A 16443-nucleotide genomic window follows, 5' to 3' on the forward strand; every position below is an offset into this window, starting at 1 on the left:
AGTGAAACCTGCGGCATAAAAAGTCTTAATTTTGCTAGTTTTTGAGATTGAATTCAATGATTCTGACCGTTTTATTTTTGAGAATGAAACCTGTGACTTCTAATTTATTGAAATAAGTTGCTGCCTTCAAAAGTCAATAAATGAAAATCCACTTTTATTCAATTTGGAATTGTTTTGGAAGAAATTTTACCAATATTTTTGTGTTTTGATGGTGAAATCAGTTAAGCTGTGAGGGAGAGATGCATGTTTGTAATGCAGGTTTAAAATAATTTAAATAGTCACCACAGAATTTGAGTACTGTTGAAAAATTTGCCTCAAGGCCTAACTGGACTTGTATGTCAGGAAACCTGACAAAGGGACTGGAACAGTGATCCTTAACAAGTATGACTAAATCAACAAAGTGCATGCTGTCATTAAAGACAGGTTCAAGGTTGTATGCAGTAGATCTGTTGATTGGTATGGCCAGACGGTCTTACTGAAAACCATGCTAAAATAGCGTTTGCTATATTTGGGTAATAATAACAAACAGCTGTATGATACTTAAAATAAGGGTTGTGCTCATTGTGTCTGCGTAACTGAGGCTCGCTAAGATGTACACAAGGAATTTCCTTTTAATTCATTTATGGGACTTGGGTGTTGCTGGCTGACCAACATTGACAGCCCATCCCTATTTGCCCTTGAGAGGGTGGTGGTGAGCTGCCTTCTTGAATCGCTGCAGTCCACCTCCTATGGGTTGACCCACAATGCCATTAGGGAGGGAATTCCAGGATTTTGACCCAACAACTGTAAAGGAATGACAGTATATTTCCAAGTCAGGCTGGTGAGTGCCTTGGAGGGGAACTTGCAGGTGGTGGTGTTCCCAAGTACCTGCTGCCCTTGTCCTTCTAGATGGGAGTGGTCATGGATTTGGAAGGTGCTGTTTCAGGAACTTTGGTGAATTTCTGCAGTACATAGTCCACACTGCTGCTACTGAGCCGGTGTTAGAGGAATTGAATGTTTATGAATTTGGCACCAACCAGGCGGGTGGCTTTGTCTTGGATGGTGTGAAGCTTCTTGAGTGCTGTTGGAGCTGCACCCATCCAGTCAAGTGGGAAGTATTCCATCACATTCCTGACTTGTGCCTTGCAGATGGTAGGTAGACTTTGGTGTATCAGGAGGTGAGTTACTTGCCACAGTATCCCTAGTCTCTGACTTGCTCTTGTAGCCACTGTGTTTATGTAGTGAGTCCAGTTGAGTTTCTGGTCAATGGTAACCCAAAGATGTTGACAGTGGGGGGGATTGAGCAGTGGTAATACTGTTGAATATCAGGGGGCGGTGGTTAGAATATCTTTTATTTGTGATTATTGTCTGGCATTTGTTGGTGTGAATGTTATTTACCACTTGCTGGTCAAAGCCTGGATATTGTCTAGACCTTGTTTTATTTGGCTACGGCGCGCTTCAGTATCTGAGGAGTCACAAATGGTGCTGAACACTGTGCAATCATCATCAAATGTCCCCAGTTCTGACCTTATAACAGAGAGAAGGTCATTAATGAAGCAGCTGATGATTGTTGGGCCTTGGACACTACCCTGAGGGATTCCTGGAGCTGAGGTGACTGACTGTCCACAACCACAACCATTCTCCTTTTTGCCAGACATGACTCTAACCAGTGGAGTGTTTTCCCCCTGATACCCATTGATTCCAGTCTTCCCAGGGCTCCTTGATGCTGTACTTGGTCTGTTGCAGCCTTGATGTCAAGGGCTGTCGCTTTCATCTCGCCTCTGGAATTCAGCTCTGTTGTAATGAGATCAGGAGCTGATTGACCCTGGTGGAACCCAAACTTGGAAAACTTCCTGTCTTAACCGTAACTGGTTCTGTACAGCGTGAACTGGGCAAATGGTTGTAGCAACCCAATCTATTCAACCAATGTTGAACACGTTTTCTATTTGCTTGGTGAAGAAGTCCTTGACATTTGCAGAGACCATAAAGGATTTACATATCAATAGCTGTGTTATTCATTTGCTTATTTGGTATTGTTAATCTGTTCAGCAGTGCGCCACTCAAGGAAATGTAGACTTCTGCACTCCCGCACTATACCATACGATCTAGACCCGCCATCATTTTGGGATTCAGTATTCACTGCATTCTTGAACTTGGCAACTCGTGCAGTTGAGTTCAGTTTGAATAGACCATGTATGTCTAAAAAGATGGTGTTGCCAATGGATTCCCGCTCGACCCAGCTTACTCAAACATCTTTGTTGGATTCCACGTTCTTTGAAGCAATGCAACCTTACCTCCTCCCCTTGCATATTTATGATATGTTTGCTATATTTAAATCTGCACCTGCATGAATTCCTTTGCATGTTTTAATGGGCTTCATCTTGTGCTTAAATTCACATTTGAAATGTAACATTCAAATGTGCTGTCTTTCCATGAAATCCCAGTTGAGATCCGTCATGGGGTTTGCCACTATTGACTACTGTAAACCTACCTTCACTGCATTGGGTTTCATACAGTTTGGTGCACTACAAGACTGGTCTGAACGGCAATCTTGTGAATATGGCCTGAGCTCTTTTTTTCACTCTGCAAGCTTAATGCTGAAATATGGTGCATCAGAGACATCCTGTGTGACAGTGGCTACTGTGATCAGATCAATTCTTGCTGTATATTAATCTAAAGAGATCCTAATTTGGTGACTCGTAATTCTGTAAATCTACTTCAGATTAAGGTATTTCAAAAGCTTGAGCAACAGGTGAAGCTGTTATTGCATACACTCAACGCATGTGGTGTTTGTCACTAACAGGAAGTGGCTGTCTAGTCAAAACACTGTCTGCCCGCCAGTAGTTTGGTATACAAATTTCAATGCTGGTGTGATACCAGGTATGTAGGCCCAAAACTGATGGTTTGTATGAAACCTATTCCATTGGTTGTTTGGCAACAAACGATTTATGGATCCTACCCAGCTAGCCCATGCTTGTAAAACTTGCAGCGCGCTGTCTAACTTTAATGGGATTTTGCAACTGGAGAACATTTAACCAATAATCCTGTCTGTGCAAAGAATGACAAGCAATTTAGGATTTTTGTCAGACTCTTGTGCTTGTGTGTACTAGAAGCAACATATTCAGACCCTTCTTCTCTGAAACAGAACATGTACATGCAATGAACCTATTTCATCTTAGCAAAATAGGTTACAGCCATTTATGTTTCATTTCTCGGGACAGTGTCCTGACCAATTAATCAATATTCCTGGTTTAAAAATTATATAAAGCCTCGCAGATACCTGCCAATCATCCTTCATTGGTACATTTTCCATGCTAACACATTTACTAATTACAGAGGCAAAAGTGAGGACTGCAGATGCTGGAAACCAGAGTTTAGATCAGAGTGGTGCTGGAAAAGCACAGCAGGTCAAGCAGCATCCGAGGAGCGGGAAAATTGACGTTTTGGGCAAAAGCCCAACCTGATGAAGGCTTTTGCCCGAGACTTTGATTTTCCTGCTTCTCGGATGGTGGCTGACCTGCTGTGCTTTTCCAGCACCACTCTGATCTAAACTTTACTAATCACTGTCAATTTCTCAACCAATCAGTAATCTCCTCTCTTGTTGTGTGAATGTTGTTTCCCCTTTGGCTTGGTATTCTTCCTAATTGTCTTGAGTATAAAATGTCTTTTTCAACAATACTGAAGTATATACTGTGCAATATTTGTGAACAATTGCAGACAGAAATGAGTAGAATTGTCGTCATGTCATTCTGTTCCCGCCTCAGTTGAAGCAGAACACTCTGACACAGTATAGTTTTACCTCCTTCATCTTTATTCCGAGCCCTGGAGGGAGAGAGAACGATTGCCCATGTGACAGAGACATAAGTTCTTGGTCTTCTCTAGAACAGCAGATTCTTAATGAATTATATAGCCACTCATAGGGAGCAGCAACAAATAAGGCGACATCTATATTGATTGGGTGATCGTTACAATCAGTGAGTGTCAATAGTAAATATTATGCCATTTGGTGTTATACAATGGATGACCTTAACCTTCATTGGCTTCGCATAATGAATGCTTTTTCACCTTGTTAACCCACTCCCCTTGCCCTCATTGTTTACTGTAAGGTCTTATCTGGTCAAAGTCATGCTAGCTGAGCCTTTGCAACCCAAAACTTAACTCTTTCCTTACCTGCTCATACCTTATACACTTTCTCATTCCCTCCTTTATCATTTCATGATCACCACTTAGACGGCAATACCAACTTTCATAAGACTCTGACAGCTAGTATTTAAGCAAGCCATTGACAAACAACATACAGTCATTCTAACAACAAAAATTACTAGTCCGTTACAGTAAATAGAGTTTGAAGAATCCTCCCATATGGAAAAAAAATCACCAGTAAAGTTCTTAAATCCACAGGCCTTAGTGACCACTCCATTCCCATCCAAGTCGAGTGGAAATGAGCCAATTCTCCAAAATGTCCTTCAGCAAAGTCCAACCTGAAACAGTTTGTCCTTGCACACCATTCCACAGAGAAATCTGAATTCTTGGTAAGGGTAGTTAAGTACTTCACAAAGCTGATGAGACTTTGATCCCTCCATGCTTCAGATGGAGGACACTAGCACATCTGAGTGCGCAGTGCTGCAGCTGGAGGTTTGGTGAATGCAACATTCTTTGCTGCGTCTGCTCCCGCTCTGGTGCTAAATGTAATAAAGCCAACTGGCTGTTGTGATGTCAGCTTGATCAGTGAACCTTCATAGCTCTTAAATGATCGAAAGAGAAGATAAAGCTCATGTGGTTTAATATCCGTAGGAAAGCCACTGACAAAAAGCATACCGACTTCCTCGTCACTGTTGCTAGCTGCTTCATTTTTCTTGCTCGTGACTGGGGAGTGGATCGAATCTGTTGGATCAGGTTGTGGAGGGGCAGGTGATGGTCCGAAGGCGTGCTTTACCTGTGAATGGAGAAACTCTAGAGACATGTCAGTTGCTTAAAGTTTCTTTTCATTTCCCCTCTCATTCCTTCCTTGCCAAGTGGTTATCAGTATAAACATAGTCACACATTTAACTACACTAAATTGTATCTGCCTATTTCAACATACTCAGTTGTCTTGAAGTCTGTTAATCTGTTCACTATTTATGGCATTATCAAGTTTTATACAATCCATAAACTTCTAAATTGTACTGCCTCAACAATTCAGTCAATAATAAACAACAATCAGTGGTCCTAAAATTAAAAACTTTGGTGCCTCCATTCAGGTTATTCAAAGATTATTTTCCTTTAATAAATTAATATTTGGCTAATGGGAAAGCTGTCAGGAAAAGTATTTCAAAAATCTGGAACTGCAAGAAAATAACAATGTTTCCTGTGCTTAAGCCATTGAGGAGGCAGTTTCAGTTTAGATTTAAAATCTCAAATATTCACAGGAAACAAATGCTGAATATTTTAATATATGTTCTCCAAGTGAAACTTCTCAAATAAAACAGTTGGAATTACAGTGGCAACTTTGGTAGAGATCAACGTTCTTTGAATTTGCAATATGAAGGGGGCCACTGAAGTCTTAACAATAATTGAATGAATTTAAACAGCTCAGCCTCAAGTTCTAATATTCTCTAAAATCTTAACAAAACATCAAACTCAAAATGCACTCTTGCTTTTATGAAAACTCTGCATTAAAAACACAGCAGTAAAGATATTTTAATACAATACTCTCATCTGGCTAAAGCATGACCACTGATATGATTTTTTTAAATTAAACGGGCATTGTAGAATTTCAAACAAATGAGGGGCTCAAGGCCCTCAATCAGTTCGTTTTAAGGTTACGTGTTTGATAATTTTAAAAAGGACCTAATGTTGTATGATATTAAAGTAAAAACAAAATCTGCCCTATTACATAGCCCACAAAACACACTGAATTGAGATCCTGATTCAAGCAAGGCAAAACAGTTACTTAAAAGGATTTTCTGAACCAGTATTTTAACAAACCAAAATATTGAACTATCAAACACTCAGCAAGGCACAATTTACATTGAAACTCTCCTTTTTTTTATTGACCCAACTATTAGTACAACCTTTTCTCTTGTTTTTTTTAAAGAGCCTCTAGTCAGAAATCTTCTCGTTTTAATATGGGGAAAAAGCATGCACATTTGAGATCCCCCTTGGTTCACCTGGTGCTGATCCATGAAATGGAAAACTAGGAGTCAAAAAGCTAGAGGTAGTGGCCCCAAAAGATCCACACCAGAGTTAGACAAAAATAAATCCTGTCCACAGACTCCCAAACAACCACCACAGCAGAGAAAAAAAAAATGCAAGCACTGATCGAAGATTCCCAAAGCTCTGTGAACCCCACACCGCCTGGCACGTATACACAAAAAGATCACTAAAACATCCTCACCTCGGTGGAAATTAGACTGAGGAACGCCACCCCACCACCGGATGAGGCCGTGAAGGAAAGAAAGACCAGCCGTATTCTCCAACGGAATCACCCACAAAGAGTGAAAGCTTTGCAGCAGACCGTATAGCGCCGCAGTCCAAGCCACTCCCCTCCCCAAAAGAAGGATTCACAGAGTCGAGTCTACAAAAAAACCTGGGAAAAGCTTTCCCGGCAGTCAGTGCACTTTACTTTCGGGATCTGAGCGGACCGGCTCCACTTTCTCCTCCTTTCCCATGCCGTCCCAAAGTACTTCAAAGGAGAGGTGTGGGGAACAAAGGCAACAATTCCAAGAAGTATCAAATTCTAACATTTTTTTTAGACCCTCAAACCTCGTGTGGGTAGTGGACTTTCACCTCTTTTTACCTAGAGGATTCGAAACCCTTTTTAACTCTGGGGACTCTAACCCCAATATACCTAGAGGACTGTAACCCAATTTTAACTCTGAGGACTCTAACCCCTTATTTTCTCAGTCAGATAAAGGTTAAGATTACACTTCATTTAGAATTTTAAAGCATCGTAGTATGGGTGATCAGTGACTGTTCAGTTGAGAGGCATTAATCCCAAGCAGTGATTCCCTTCAGGCCCATTCTCAGCAACCCTTGGGGAGACTAAAGCCTGACAGCCGTCAGAAGTAAAAGCAAAATATTCTTAAAACACCTTCTGAAAGTCCATGTACACCATATCAACAGCAAATGTCATTGAGTCGTTCTGTAACTTCAAAAATCTCCATGTTAGGTAGTCATAGAGATGTACAGCATGGAAACAAACCCTTCAGTCCAACTTGTCCATGCAGAATAGATATTCTACATTTAATCTAGTCCCAATTGCCTGCATTTGGCCCATGTTCCTCTAAACCCTTCCTATTCCTATACCTGTCCAGATGTCTTTTAAATGTTGTAATTGTACCAGCCTCCACCACTTCATTTTGTAGCTCATTTCATACAAGCAGTACCTTCTGTGTGAAAACAATTACCCCTTGGATCCCTTATAAATCTTTGCCCTCTCACCTTAAACCTATGCTGTCTAGTTTTGGACATCTCTATGCTGGGGAAAAGACCTTGACTGTACACCCTGTCGATGTCCCTGATGATTCCATAAATTCTATAAGGTCATCCCCAACCCCCTTCTTCTGACGCTCCAGGGAAAATAGTCCCAGTTTATTCAATGCCTCGCTATAGCTCAAACCCTCTCACCTTGGCAACAACCTTATAAATCTTTTCTGAACCCTTTCAAGTTTCGCAACATATTTCCTAAAGCAGAGAGATCAGAATTGAATACAATATTCCAGAAGTGGCCTAACTAATGTCCTGTACAGTCCCAACTCCTATACTCAATGCACTGACCAATAAAGGCAAGGCCTTCACTACACTGTCTACCTGTGACTCTATACAGGCTTCAGTAAGATCACCTCCATCCTTTTCAAGGAACTATGAACCTGCACCCCAAGGTCTCTATGTTTAGGAACACTCCCCAGAACCTTACCATTAAATATATAAATCCTGCCCTACCAAAATGCAGCACTCCCATTCTAAATTAAACTCCATTTACAGTTCCTCGGCCCATCGGCTCACCTGATCAAGGTCCCCTTGTACTCTGAGGTAGCCTTCTTGGCTGCCCACTACACCTCCAATTTTGGTGTCATCTGCAAACTTACTGACCATGCCTCCTATATTCACATCCGAATCATTTATATAAATGATAAAAAGCAGTGAACCCTGTAGTGATTCTTGCGGCACGTTGCTGGTTACTGGCCTCCAGTCCAAAAAGCAATCCTCCATCACCACCACCCTCTGTCTCCTATCTTTGAGCCAATTTTGTATCTACATGGCTAGTTCTCCCTGTGTTCCATGTGATCCCACCTTGCTAACCAGTCTACCATGTGGAACCTTGTCGAATGCCTTACTGAAGTCTGTTTAGATAACAACTGCCTCTCTGCCTTCATTGATCATCTTTGTCACTTCTTAAGAAATATCAATTAAGTTAATAAGACTTGATTTCCTACACACATGATTTCCCCTTTATAAATCCATGCTGACTCTTCATAATAAACCTATTCTTTTCCTTGTGGCTACTCCTTCAATACCAAAAGTTTCCCCATGACTGAAATTAAACTGACTGGTCTGTAATTTTCCTGGCTTGTCGTTGCGCCATTTCTCAAAGAAGGCTGTAATGTTTGCAATTTTCAGTCTTCTGGCACCTCCCCTGAGTTTAGGGAAGACTGAAGGATTGTGGCCAGTAACTCTGCAATTTCCATGTTCACTTCCTTCATAATCCTTGGGTGCATCTCAACTGGGTCCTGATATCTTGTCAACTTTAAGGATCAACAGTCTCCCCAACACTTCTGCCCTTTCAGTTTTGAATCCTTCTGGTGATTGAGTTCCCTCCTCTCACTATGGCTTGGGTTTTGTAAAGACAAATGCAAAGTATTCACTTAACACTGCAATCATGCTACCTGCTTCCAGGTGTAAATCCCCTTTTCAGTCCCTAGTTGGACTTATGGCCATAGAAATCTTTGGGGCACCTCTATTTTTTGGCTGCTGGTTTTTTCTCATAATTTTCGTTTTTTCTCAATTGGTTTTTCATCTCACCTGTGAACTTTCTATATTTCTTTTGGTTCTCAGTTTTGTTTTTAATCTGATACGAATCATGAGTAACTTTTTATTTCTTTATTTTAATTTCTGCCTACTTTGTCATCAAGGGCGTTATTCACATGCCTCCAGTCTGACCAAAAATCTTCTACCATCACCACCACCTCCTACTATCAAGCCAATTTTGTATCCAGTTGGCTAGCTCTCCCTAGATCCCATGTGATTGCAACTTATTGACCAGTCTACCATGCAAAACGTTGTTGAAGTTGTTGCTAAAGTCCATGTAAGACAGCATTTACTGTTCTACCTTCATCCATCTTTTTGGTCACCTCTTCAAAAAAACTCAAGCAAATTTGTGAGACAGTATTTCCCACGCTTAAAGCCATGCTAGCTATCCGTAATCAGACTTTGCCTTTCCAAATGCATGTAGATCCTGTCTCTCAGAATCTCCTCCAACAACTAACCCATCACTGATGTTAGGCTCACTGGTCTGCAGTTCCCTGGCATTTCCTTGTAGCCTTTCGTAAGTAATGGCACCGCATTAATAATCCTCCAGTCTTCCAGCACCTCACCCATGGCTGTCAGTGATACAAATATCTCTGCTCAGGGTCTTGTAAGTCTTCCCTAGCTTCCTGCAATGTCCTGGGATAAACTTGATCATGTCCTGGGGGTTTATCTACTTGTATGCATTTTAAGACCTCTCAGCACCACCTCTTCTGCAGTGTGGACTTGTTTCAAGCCATCACTGTTTATTTCCCTTTGTTCCCTAACTTCCATGTCTTTCTCCATGGTAAATACTGGTGCAAATTATTCATTTAGAATCTCGCCCATCTCCTGTGGGTCAACATATAATTGCCTTGTTGATCTTTAAGGGGTCATATTCTCTCCGTTGTTACTCTTTTGACCGTAATATATTAGCAAATCTCTTGGAATCTCCTTTAGCCTATCTGCCAAAGGCAAGCACCACGTTTGGGGAAAATGAGAGCTGTGCCACTTGGTAGATTTCACATGAATCACAGTGCGACTAGTATATTAATGAATCATATAAACAGGGATGCAGCTAGCCTTTTGCACAAGGCAGTAATTCAGTGTAACAATGTGGGTAATGACAGCCAAAGTGTGACACACTGAGACAGAGCATACAAAAGCAAGGAGAGCCAACAAGTAAGGGTAGAGCAGGAAAAATTACAACAAGGCTGTAATTTGTCTGAACACCTGTACTGTTTGTAACAAGATGATGAAATTGATATAGTCATCTATTTCTGCTATGATACACTGCAGCTTCAGTACAGGAGCAAGAGAGGAGCCCAAATTTGGGGAACCAGCAGCAAGAGAGGACACAACAGCAGGTGATATTGAGGCCCCGAATCAGGGAATCAGCAGTGAGAGAGGAGGCATGGTTTAACAGCTGCCACTTGAAGGGAAAATAAAATCAAACAATGATGTCACAGGAAATTGGTGGGTTGATTTTTGAAGTGCATTTTTTTTAGGACAAAGGGATTAATGGAGAAATAACAGGAGTTAATGAAAGTCCGGGCCAATGTAGTAAACAAGTAAGCCAAGTAGTGTAAGATAATAAGTTTTTAAGACTAAGTAACTTTGTTTAAGACCTGTCAGACTGTCAAGTGCAATGTGTCGTCTATAATATGATGGGAGTCAGCAACCTTACTGGTATCCTAGTTGACCATATGTGCAGAAAGTGGTTTCAGCTGCACAAATGTGAGATGTGAGTTTCAGAGCTAGAATGGCGACAGAAGGCAGTGTGGCATATCTGCAAAACTAAGAATTATGTGGATAGCATGTTCAGAGAGGTGGTCACATCAGAGTTTAAGGGACTAGTGGAAGGAAGGTTGACTGCCAGGTGGTCCAAGGGAAGCAGGCAGGTAGTGCAGGAATTCCCTGGCAGTTGCTCACAAATTGGTTTTCCATTTTGGAAACCAATGAGGGAACTGGTTCCTAAGGGGAGCATGGCCAGAGTGATGTTTGTGGCACTGTAAGCAACTTGGCTGGACAAGAGGACAGAGAGAAAAAAGGAGGAACAAACATGATCGGGGACACATTGGTTGGGAACAGAAGGGTGTTTCTATGGCTTTCAAGTCTAATATCTGGGCGGTATGCTGCCTGTCTGGTGCTAGGACCCAGAATGTCTCAGAGTGGCTCGGGATCCAGGTTGGCACAAGTGTCTTAGACAGGAAGAGGCATGTGGTCCTGGAATCAAAATTTAGAATGATGGGAAGAAAGGTAGCAAGCAGGATCCCCAAAGGAGAGGCAATGCCAAGTGATATTATTGCTAGACTATCTATCCAGTAAATGTTCTAGCGCCCTTGATTCAAATCTCATCATGGTAGATGGTGAAATTTGAATTCAAAAAGAATGCCTGGAACTAAGAATCTAACAAGAGCCATGAAACCCATTGTAGACTGTCAGAAAATGTCCTGGTTCACTAATATCCCTCAGGGGAGGAAACTACTTACCTGGTCTGGCCTGCCTGTGACTCCAGACCCATGGCAATGTGGTTGATTCAGAACTGCCCTCTGGGCAATTAGGGATGGACAGTAAATACTGGCCTGGGCAGTGACACATCATGTGAAGGAGTAAAAGAAATTTGGTAACGCCCAGATTATTTCTAGTTGAAGTGAGTGCAGAATTTGAGGTTAAGAGATGAATGTATGGTTGGAAACATGGCAGGAGGGAGGGCTTTAGATTGCTGGGAAATTGGGATTGGCTCTGGAGCAGATGGGGTAAAAACAATGACTGCAGATGGCATCTGTCAAACTCGAAAATCCTCTTAACAGAATTGTGGGCATATTCATTGCAATGGTTCGTAGGGGTGGCTGACAGTTATCTTCTCAAGGTTACTGTAGGATAGGGAATAAATGCTGGTCTTACCTTGGATATTTAGATCTGAAAACCATTTTTTAAAAAAGTGATGACTGGTCACATCTTTCCTAAAAATGAACTTTATTGTCATCCCATTTGTTCATAATTGAATCTTCAGTGAGTCTTTTCAATAAACCATTTCTGATAGTGACTCAAGTTGGATTTGAATTGAATTGAATTGAATTTATTGTCACGTGCATCGAGAAAAAGTTTGTCTTGCGAGCAATACAGGCAGATCACATAATTAAATATGCATAGATAAGTGAATAGTAGGTAAACGGCAGCAAAAACAAAACCACAGTTATAGACGAATGCTAGGAGTTGAGTCCATTTAGTATTCTAACAACAGTAGGGTAGAAACTGTTTTGAAACCGGCTGGTGCATGTGTTCAGGCTTCTGTACCTTCTCCCCGATGGTAGAGGTTGTAGAAAAGCATTGCTATGGTGGGATGGATCTTTGAGAATGCTGGCAGCCTTTCCTTGACAGTGGGCCTGGTAGATGGAATCTATAGATGGGAGGTTGGCCCTTGTGATCGTCTGGGCCGAGTTCATCACTCTCTGTAACTGTCTCCGATCTTGAATGGTACAGTTGCCATATCAGGTAGCGATACATCCAGACAGAATGCTCTCAATGGTGCACTTATAAAAATTGGCAAGGGTACGGACGAACCTATCCCAGCAGATGCCTGAGAAAGAAGAGAGATTGTTGGGCCTTTGTAATCAGTGTGTTCACATGAGAAGTCCAAGAAAGCTTGTTGTAGATGACCGCTCCCAGAAGCTCAACACTCTCCACTTGTCCCAGCTCTGTGCTGTTAATCTGTAGGGGCCATGTGTAACAACCGGCTGAAAGTCGATAATTTCCTTGGTCTTGCCAGCATTGAGAGCTAGGTTGTTCTCAGTGCACCATTTTTCCATGTCTTCCACTTCCCGTCTGTAGTCTGTTTCGTTGCCATCTGAAATTTGACCAACTATTGTGTCATCAGTGAACTTGTAAATGGCATTAGTCTAGTATTTGGTGACGCAGTCATGGGTATACAGCAAGTACAGTAGGGGGCTGAGTACGCACCCCTGGGGAACTCCAGTGTTGAGTGTTAGTGAGGATGAAATATTGTCCCCAGTCTTCACTGAATGTGGCCTGTGGTTCAGGAAACTGAGGATCTAGTTGCAGAGAGCGGGGCTTAGTCTGAGATCACTAAGTTTAGTAATCAGTCTTGAGGGGTTAATAGTGTTGAAGGCTGAACTGTAGTCAGTGCAAGTCAATCAAAACTGTAGTCTTATGTTGCTGTTCTTGGTGTCTGGATGTTCTAGCGAGGAGTGCAGGGCAAGTGATATGGCATATGACATAGATCTGTTGGTCCGATAGGCAAATTGAGTGGGTCAGGAGTAGTCGGGAGGCTGGAGTTGATTAATGCCATGACCAGCCTTTCAAAGCACTTCATGACCACTGAAGTTAGGACCACTGGGCGGTAATCATTGAGACATACTGCATGAGCCTCCTTAGGCACAGGGATGATGTTGGCTCTCTTGAAACAGGTAGGTGCAGTGGCCTGCTGCAGGGAGAGGTTGAAGATGTCTGAGAAGATCTCTGCAAGTCGATCTGCACTCCGTCTGATCCCGTTGCTTTCCATGGATTCACATGAAAGAAAACTGATCTTACTTCTGATGCAGTGACTGCTGGGATAGGTTCGTCAGGACTTGTCGGAATAGGTGCTACCTCTCCACCGAAACTCTACTCAAAGCGAGCATAAAAAGCATTGAGACAATCTGGGAGGGGTGTGTCATTGTCTGCTATCTTGTACTGTCTCTTTTTAGAACCTGTGATATCATTCAGTCCTTGCCATAGTCGCCGGGTTTCTAGTTTGGATTGGTATTGTTCCTTGGCTGTCTTTAATGGCTCTGTGAAGTCATTCTTGGATTCCTTATATTTGAGTGGGTCTCCTGATCTGAAGGCCTCACAGTTCCTGTATGCCCATCAATGATACCCATTCTCCATGTTCTCCCCCCTCCCTCCAAACCATCAAGCAATTTACATTGGTTTCCCTCTTAGGAATCCAGTCAGTTTTCTTTCCTGATAGGAAGACTGGTAATTGGACCATTACTTTGTTGGGGCCTTAATTCTGGGTGGGTTGAGAAAGTCTTGTGGATCTTGTTATCAAGTATTTAATGTTGAGGTGGTGAGAAGGGAATGAGTATCTCTCCAGGGCTAGCTTACTCAATTATTTGTCCTTTTTCATTGCCTTCCTCACCACCTGCAAGGTGAAAATTGTGTCCTATTTTTCCAATAACCTTCGAAAACAAACTTCAAAGAATGTAAAATGTTGCTGAAACGTGTTTTCTTTAAACAAATACACAGAATTCTTTTTAAAAATTCCATTAGCACTCAAAGACTTTTTAATTCTTCCCTGTATAAATTTGTTCTACCAGCAGTGATCCAAAAATGATAGAACTGAGAATTAATCTAAATCAACAAGAGGAATGTGGATGCACTTAATTTTCCTTCTCTTGTATTTCTGATAACATTGCTGGGAAATTTTGGTTTTGAACAAAAATAATTTCTGCAGAGTTAATTAGATGTTTCATATATGTAAACCCATGTTTCTCTCTCTCTCTTCAGGTGAGTGTTCATCTCTTGCCAGACAGCACCGCAGGGTCAATCTTAAAAGCAGTTGGTCAGCTCATAGATCCAGCCTTTATTCCTAATGAGTGTTTGTTGAATTTCCTTGCTGAGTGTTGCTACAGTATCCTTTACTTCATACTAACTTTGGAAAGGAACAGCAGAGGAAATGCACAAAAAAGGTAACGAAAATTCCTTTTCTGCTAACATTCCTCTATTTTCAGTAATATTCTTTCTTTGTCGATTCAGAAGATTGTTTTCTTCTTGTCTGTTAGTTTTATTTGTTCTTAGTTTTTATATTTCCAAGTAGTATGTACTTCTTGCACAAGTTTTTTTTTAAAGTAACAATCCTGTAAGATGGCTTACACTGCAGTGTAATCCAATATTAATTGAGTTTTATTTGGAATCGTTGTTAAAGCTTTAGCCTGTTAGATCTGCCTTTTTGAATGGGTATCTTTGTTTGGTCAGATTGATGGACTGCACGAAGTGTTAACTAGGTTTATAGATTATTTACATACACAATTGAGCATGAAAACCTTTGGGTGTGATATTGAAACAAATCCTATACACCTGTCAGACCTATGCGCATTGATGTACCCTGGTTTTCAGGCAGCAAAAGGCTTATGTCTTAAATTCTTATAGTCGTTTTTAAATCCCTGTATGGCCTTGTCTAACCAGCTCTGTGATCTATTCCAGTCCTGTAACCCTTTGCGATATCTGTGCTTCTCCAGTTTGGGCCTCCTGTGTATTCTCAATTTTAATAATTCCACCATTAGAAGCTGTGCCTTCAGCTGGATAGGTTCTTGATGTTGACATTGTGTTTTGAAACTGCTGTACCTCTTTCCTTTTATAAGATGCTCCTTTTTGACCATTCCTTTGTTTGCCTGTCTCCTGTCTCCTTCTATCGTTGTCAAATTTTGTTTATGATGCTGCTGGGAAGCACCGTAAAACATTTTAAAGGTTCTGCTTAAATGCAAAGTGTTGCCATGTATTTGAGCAGATTGCATACTACTGATATGATACTAACTGCTTAATGCTACTTGGTTTAACTCTGTACCTTTCTTTTTAACAGCAGGCTATGGCATTCACAATTTCTTTTCCTAATTTTACTTCTCGATTATTTCCGTTTTAATATTATTTTTCATCCTGTTTAGTTAGTTCTTCACAACTCTAAAGACGATGCTTATTGAGCAAACAAAAGACTTCAGAATCTGAAATAAAACCAGAAAGCTTAAATCAAGCAGTATCTAAGGAAAGAAATAGATACATTTTCAGGCTGATGATAATCTCATTCCTTTACTGTTAACAGTTGCTTTCCTCATCTATACTGATCTTGCTGAACAATCAAGATAACAGGTGGACCAAGGGACTTGAGATGAATGCCTTTCATGTTTGCTAAGAGTCAGCCCAGTCTGACTTGGTCAAATTTTGGTATTTAATATGTTAAGTAATTTGCATTTATAGATCAGTTTACTCATGATGACAATTAATCAAAGAGACAGTATCTTAAAGCCATGCAATCCTTCATTAGATGACAAAGGAGGTTAGAGAACCGTTGGTAAAAAGTTGGAAAAAAAAAGGTTCTGCTTGGAAACTAATAAGTGCAATATTATTATAATCAGTTGCCTTTTTACTTGCATAGTTTGTTCTCATTCCTTTGTAGTATAATTTAAATAGCTGCTATTTTGATGGATACCAGTTTTAAAAACAGCAGAGAAATGTAAGTATGGTGGAACTGAAACAGAACCTTAGAAAAATTTATATAAAATGTATCTCTAGAAAACAAGCAAAGGATTTATCTTTGTTAAAAACACACTTAATAAAATGACATTCAACAGTTGCTTACACAGTTTGTAAATGCTATTGTCAATCAGGCTATTACTTGATCAGATCTTATTTTTAACTAAAGTCATTGCTGTGGCTTCATTTATGTATCATTCTCTGTGACAGCAGGATAATAAAAATTAT

General features: G+C 40.9%; 1 protein-coding gene across 3 annotated transcripts in view; it reads left to right on the forward strand.

Moving 5' to 3' along the window:
* The window catches only part of tex10 (testis expressed 10), a 102564-nt gene that overhangs the window by 77156 nt on the left and 8965 nt on the right, over positions 1-16443 (forward strand). For all 3 annotated transcript variants that reach the window (XM_072575553.1, XM_072575551.1, XM_072575552.1), the window contains exon 13: positions 14476-14657. In XM_072575553.1, coding sequence (XP_072431654.1) covers positions 14476-14657 — 182 coding nt within the window. The remainder of the gene's footprint in view (positions 1-14475; positions 14658-16443) is intronic.

The sequence above is a fragment of the Chiloscyllium punctatum genome, chromosome 8, assembly GCF_047496795.1.
Source record: "Chiloscyllium punctatum isolate Juve2018m chromosome 8, sChiPun1.3, whole genome shotgun sequence".
Classification (NCBI taxonomy): Eukaryota; Metazoa; Chordata; class Chondrichthyes; order Orectolobiformes; family Hemiscylliidae; genus Chiloscyllium; species Chiloscyllium punctatum.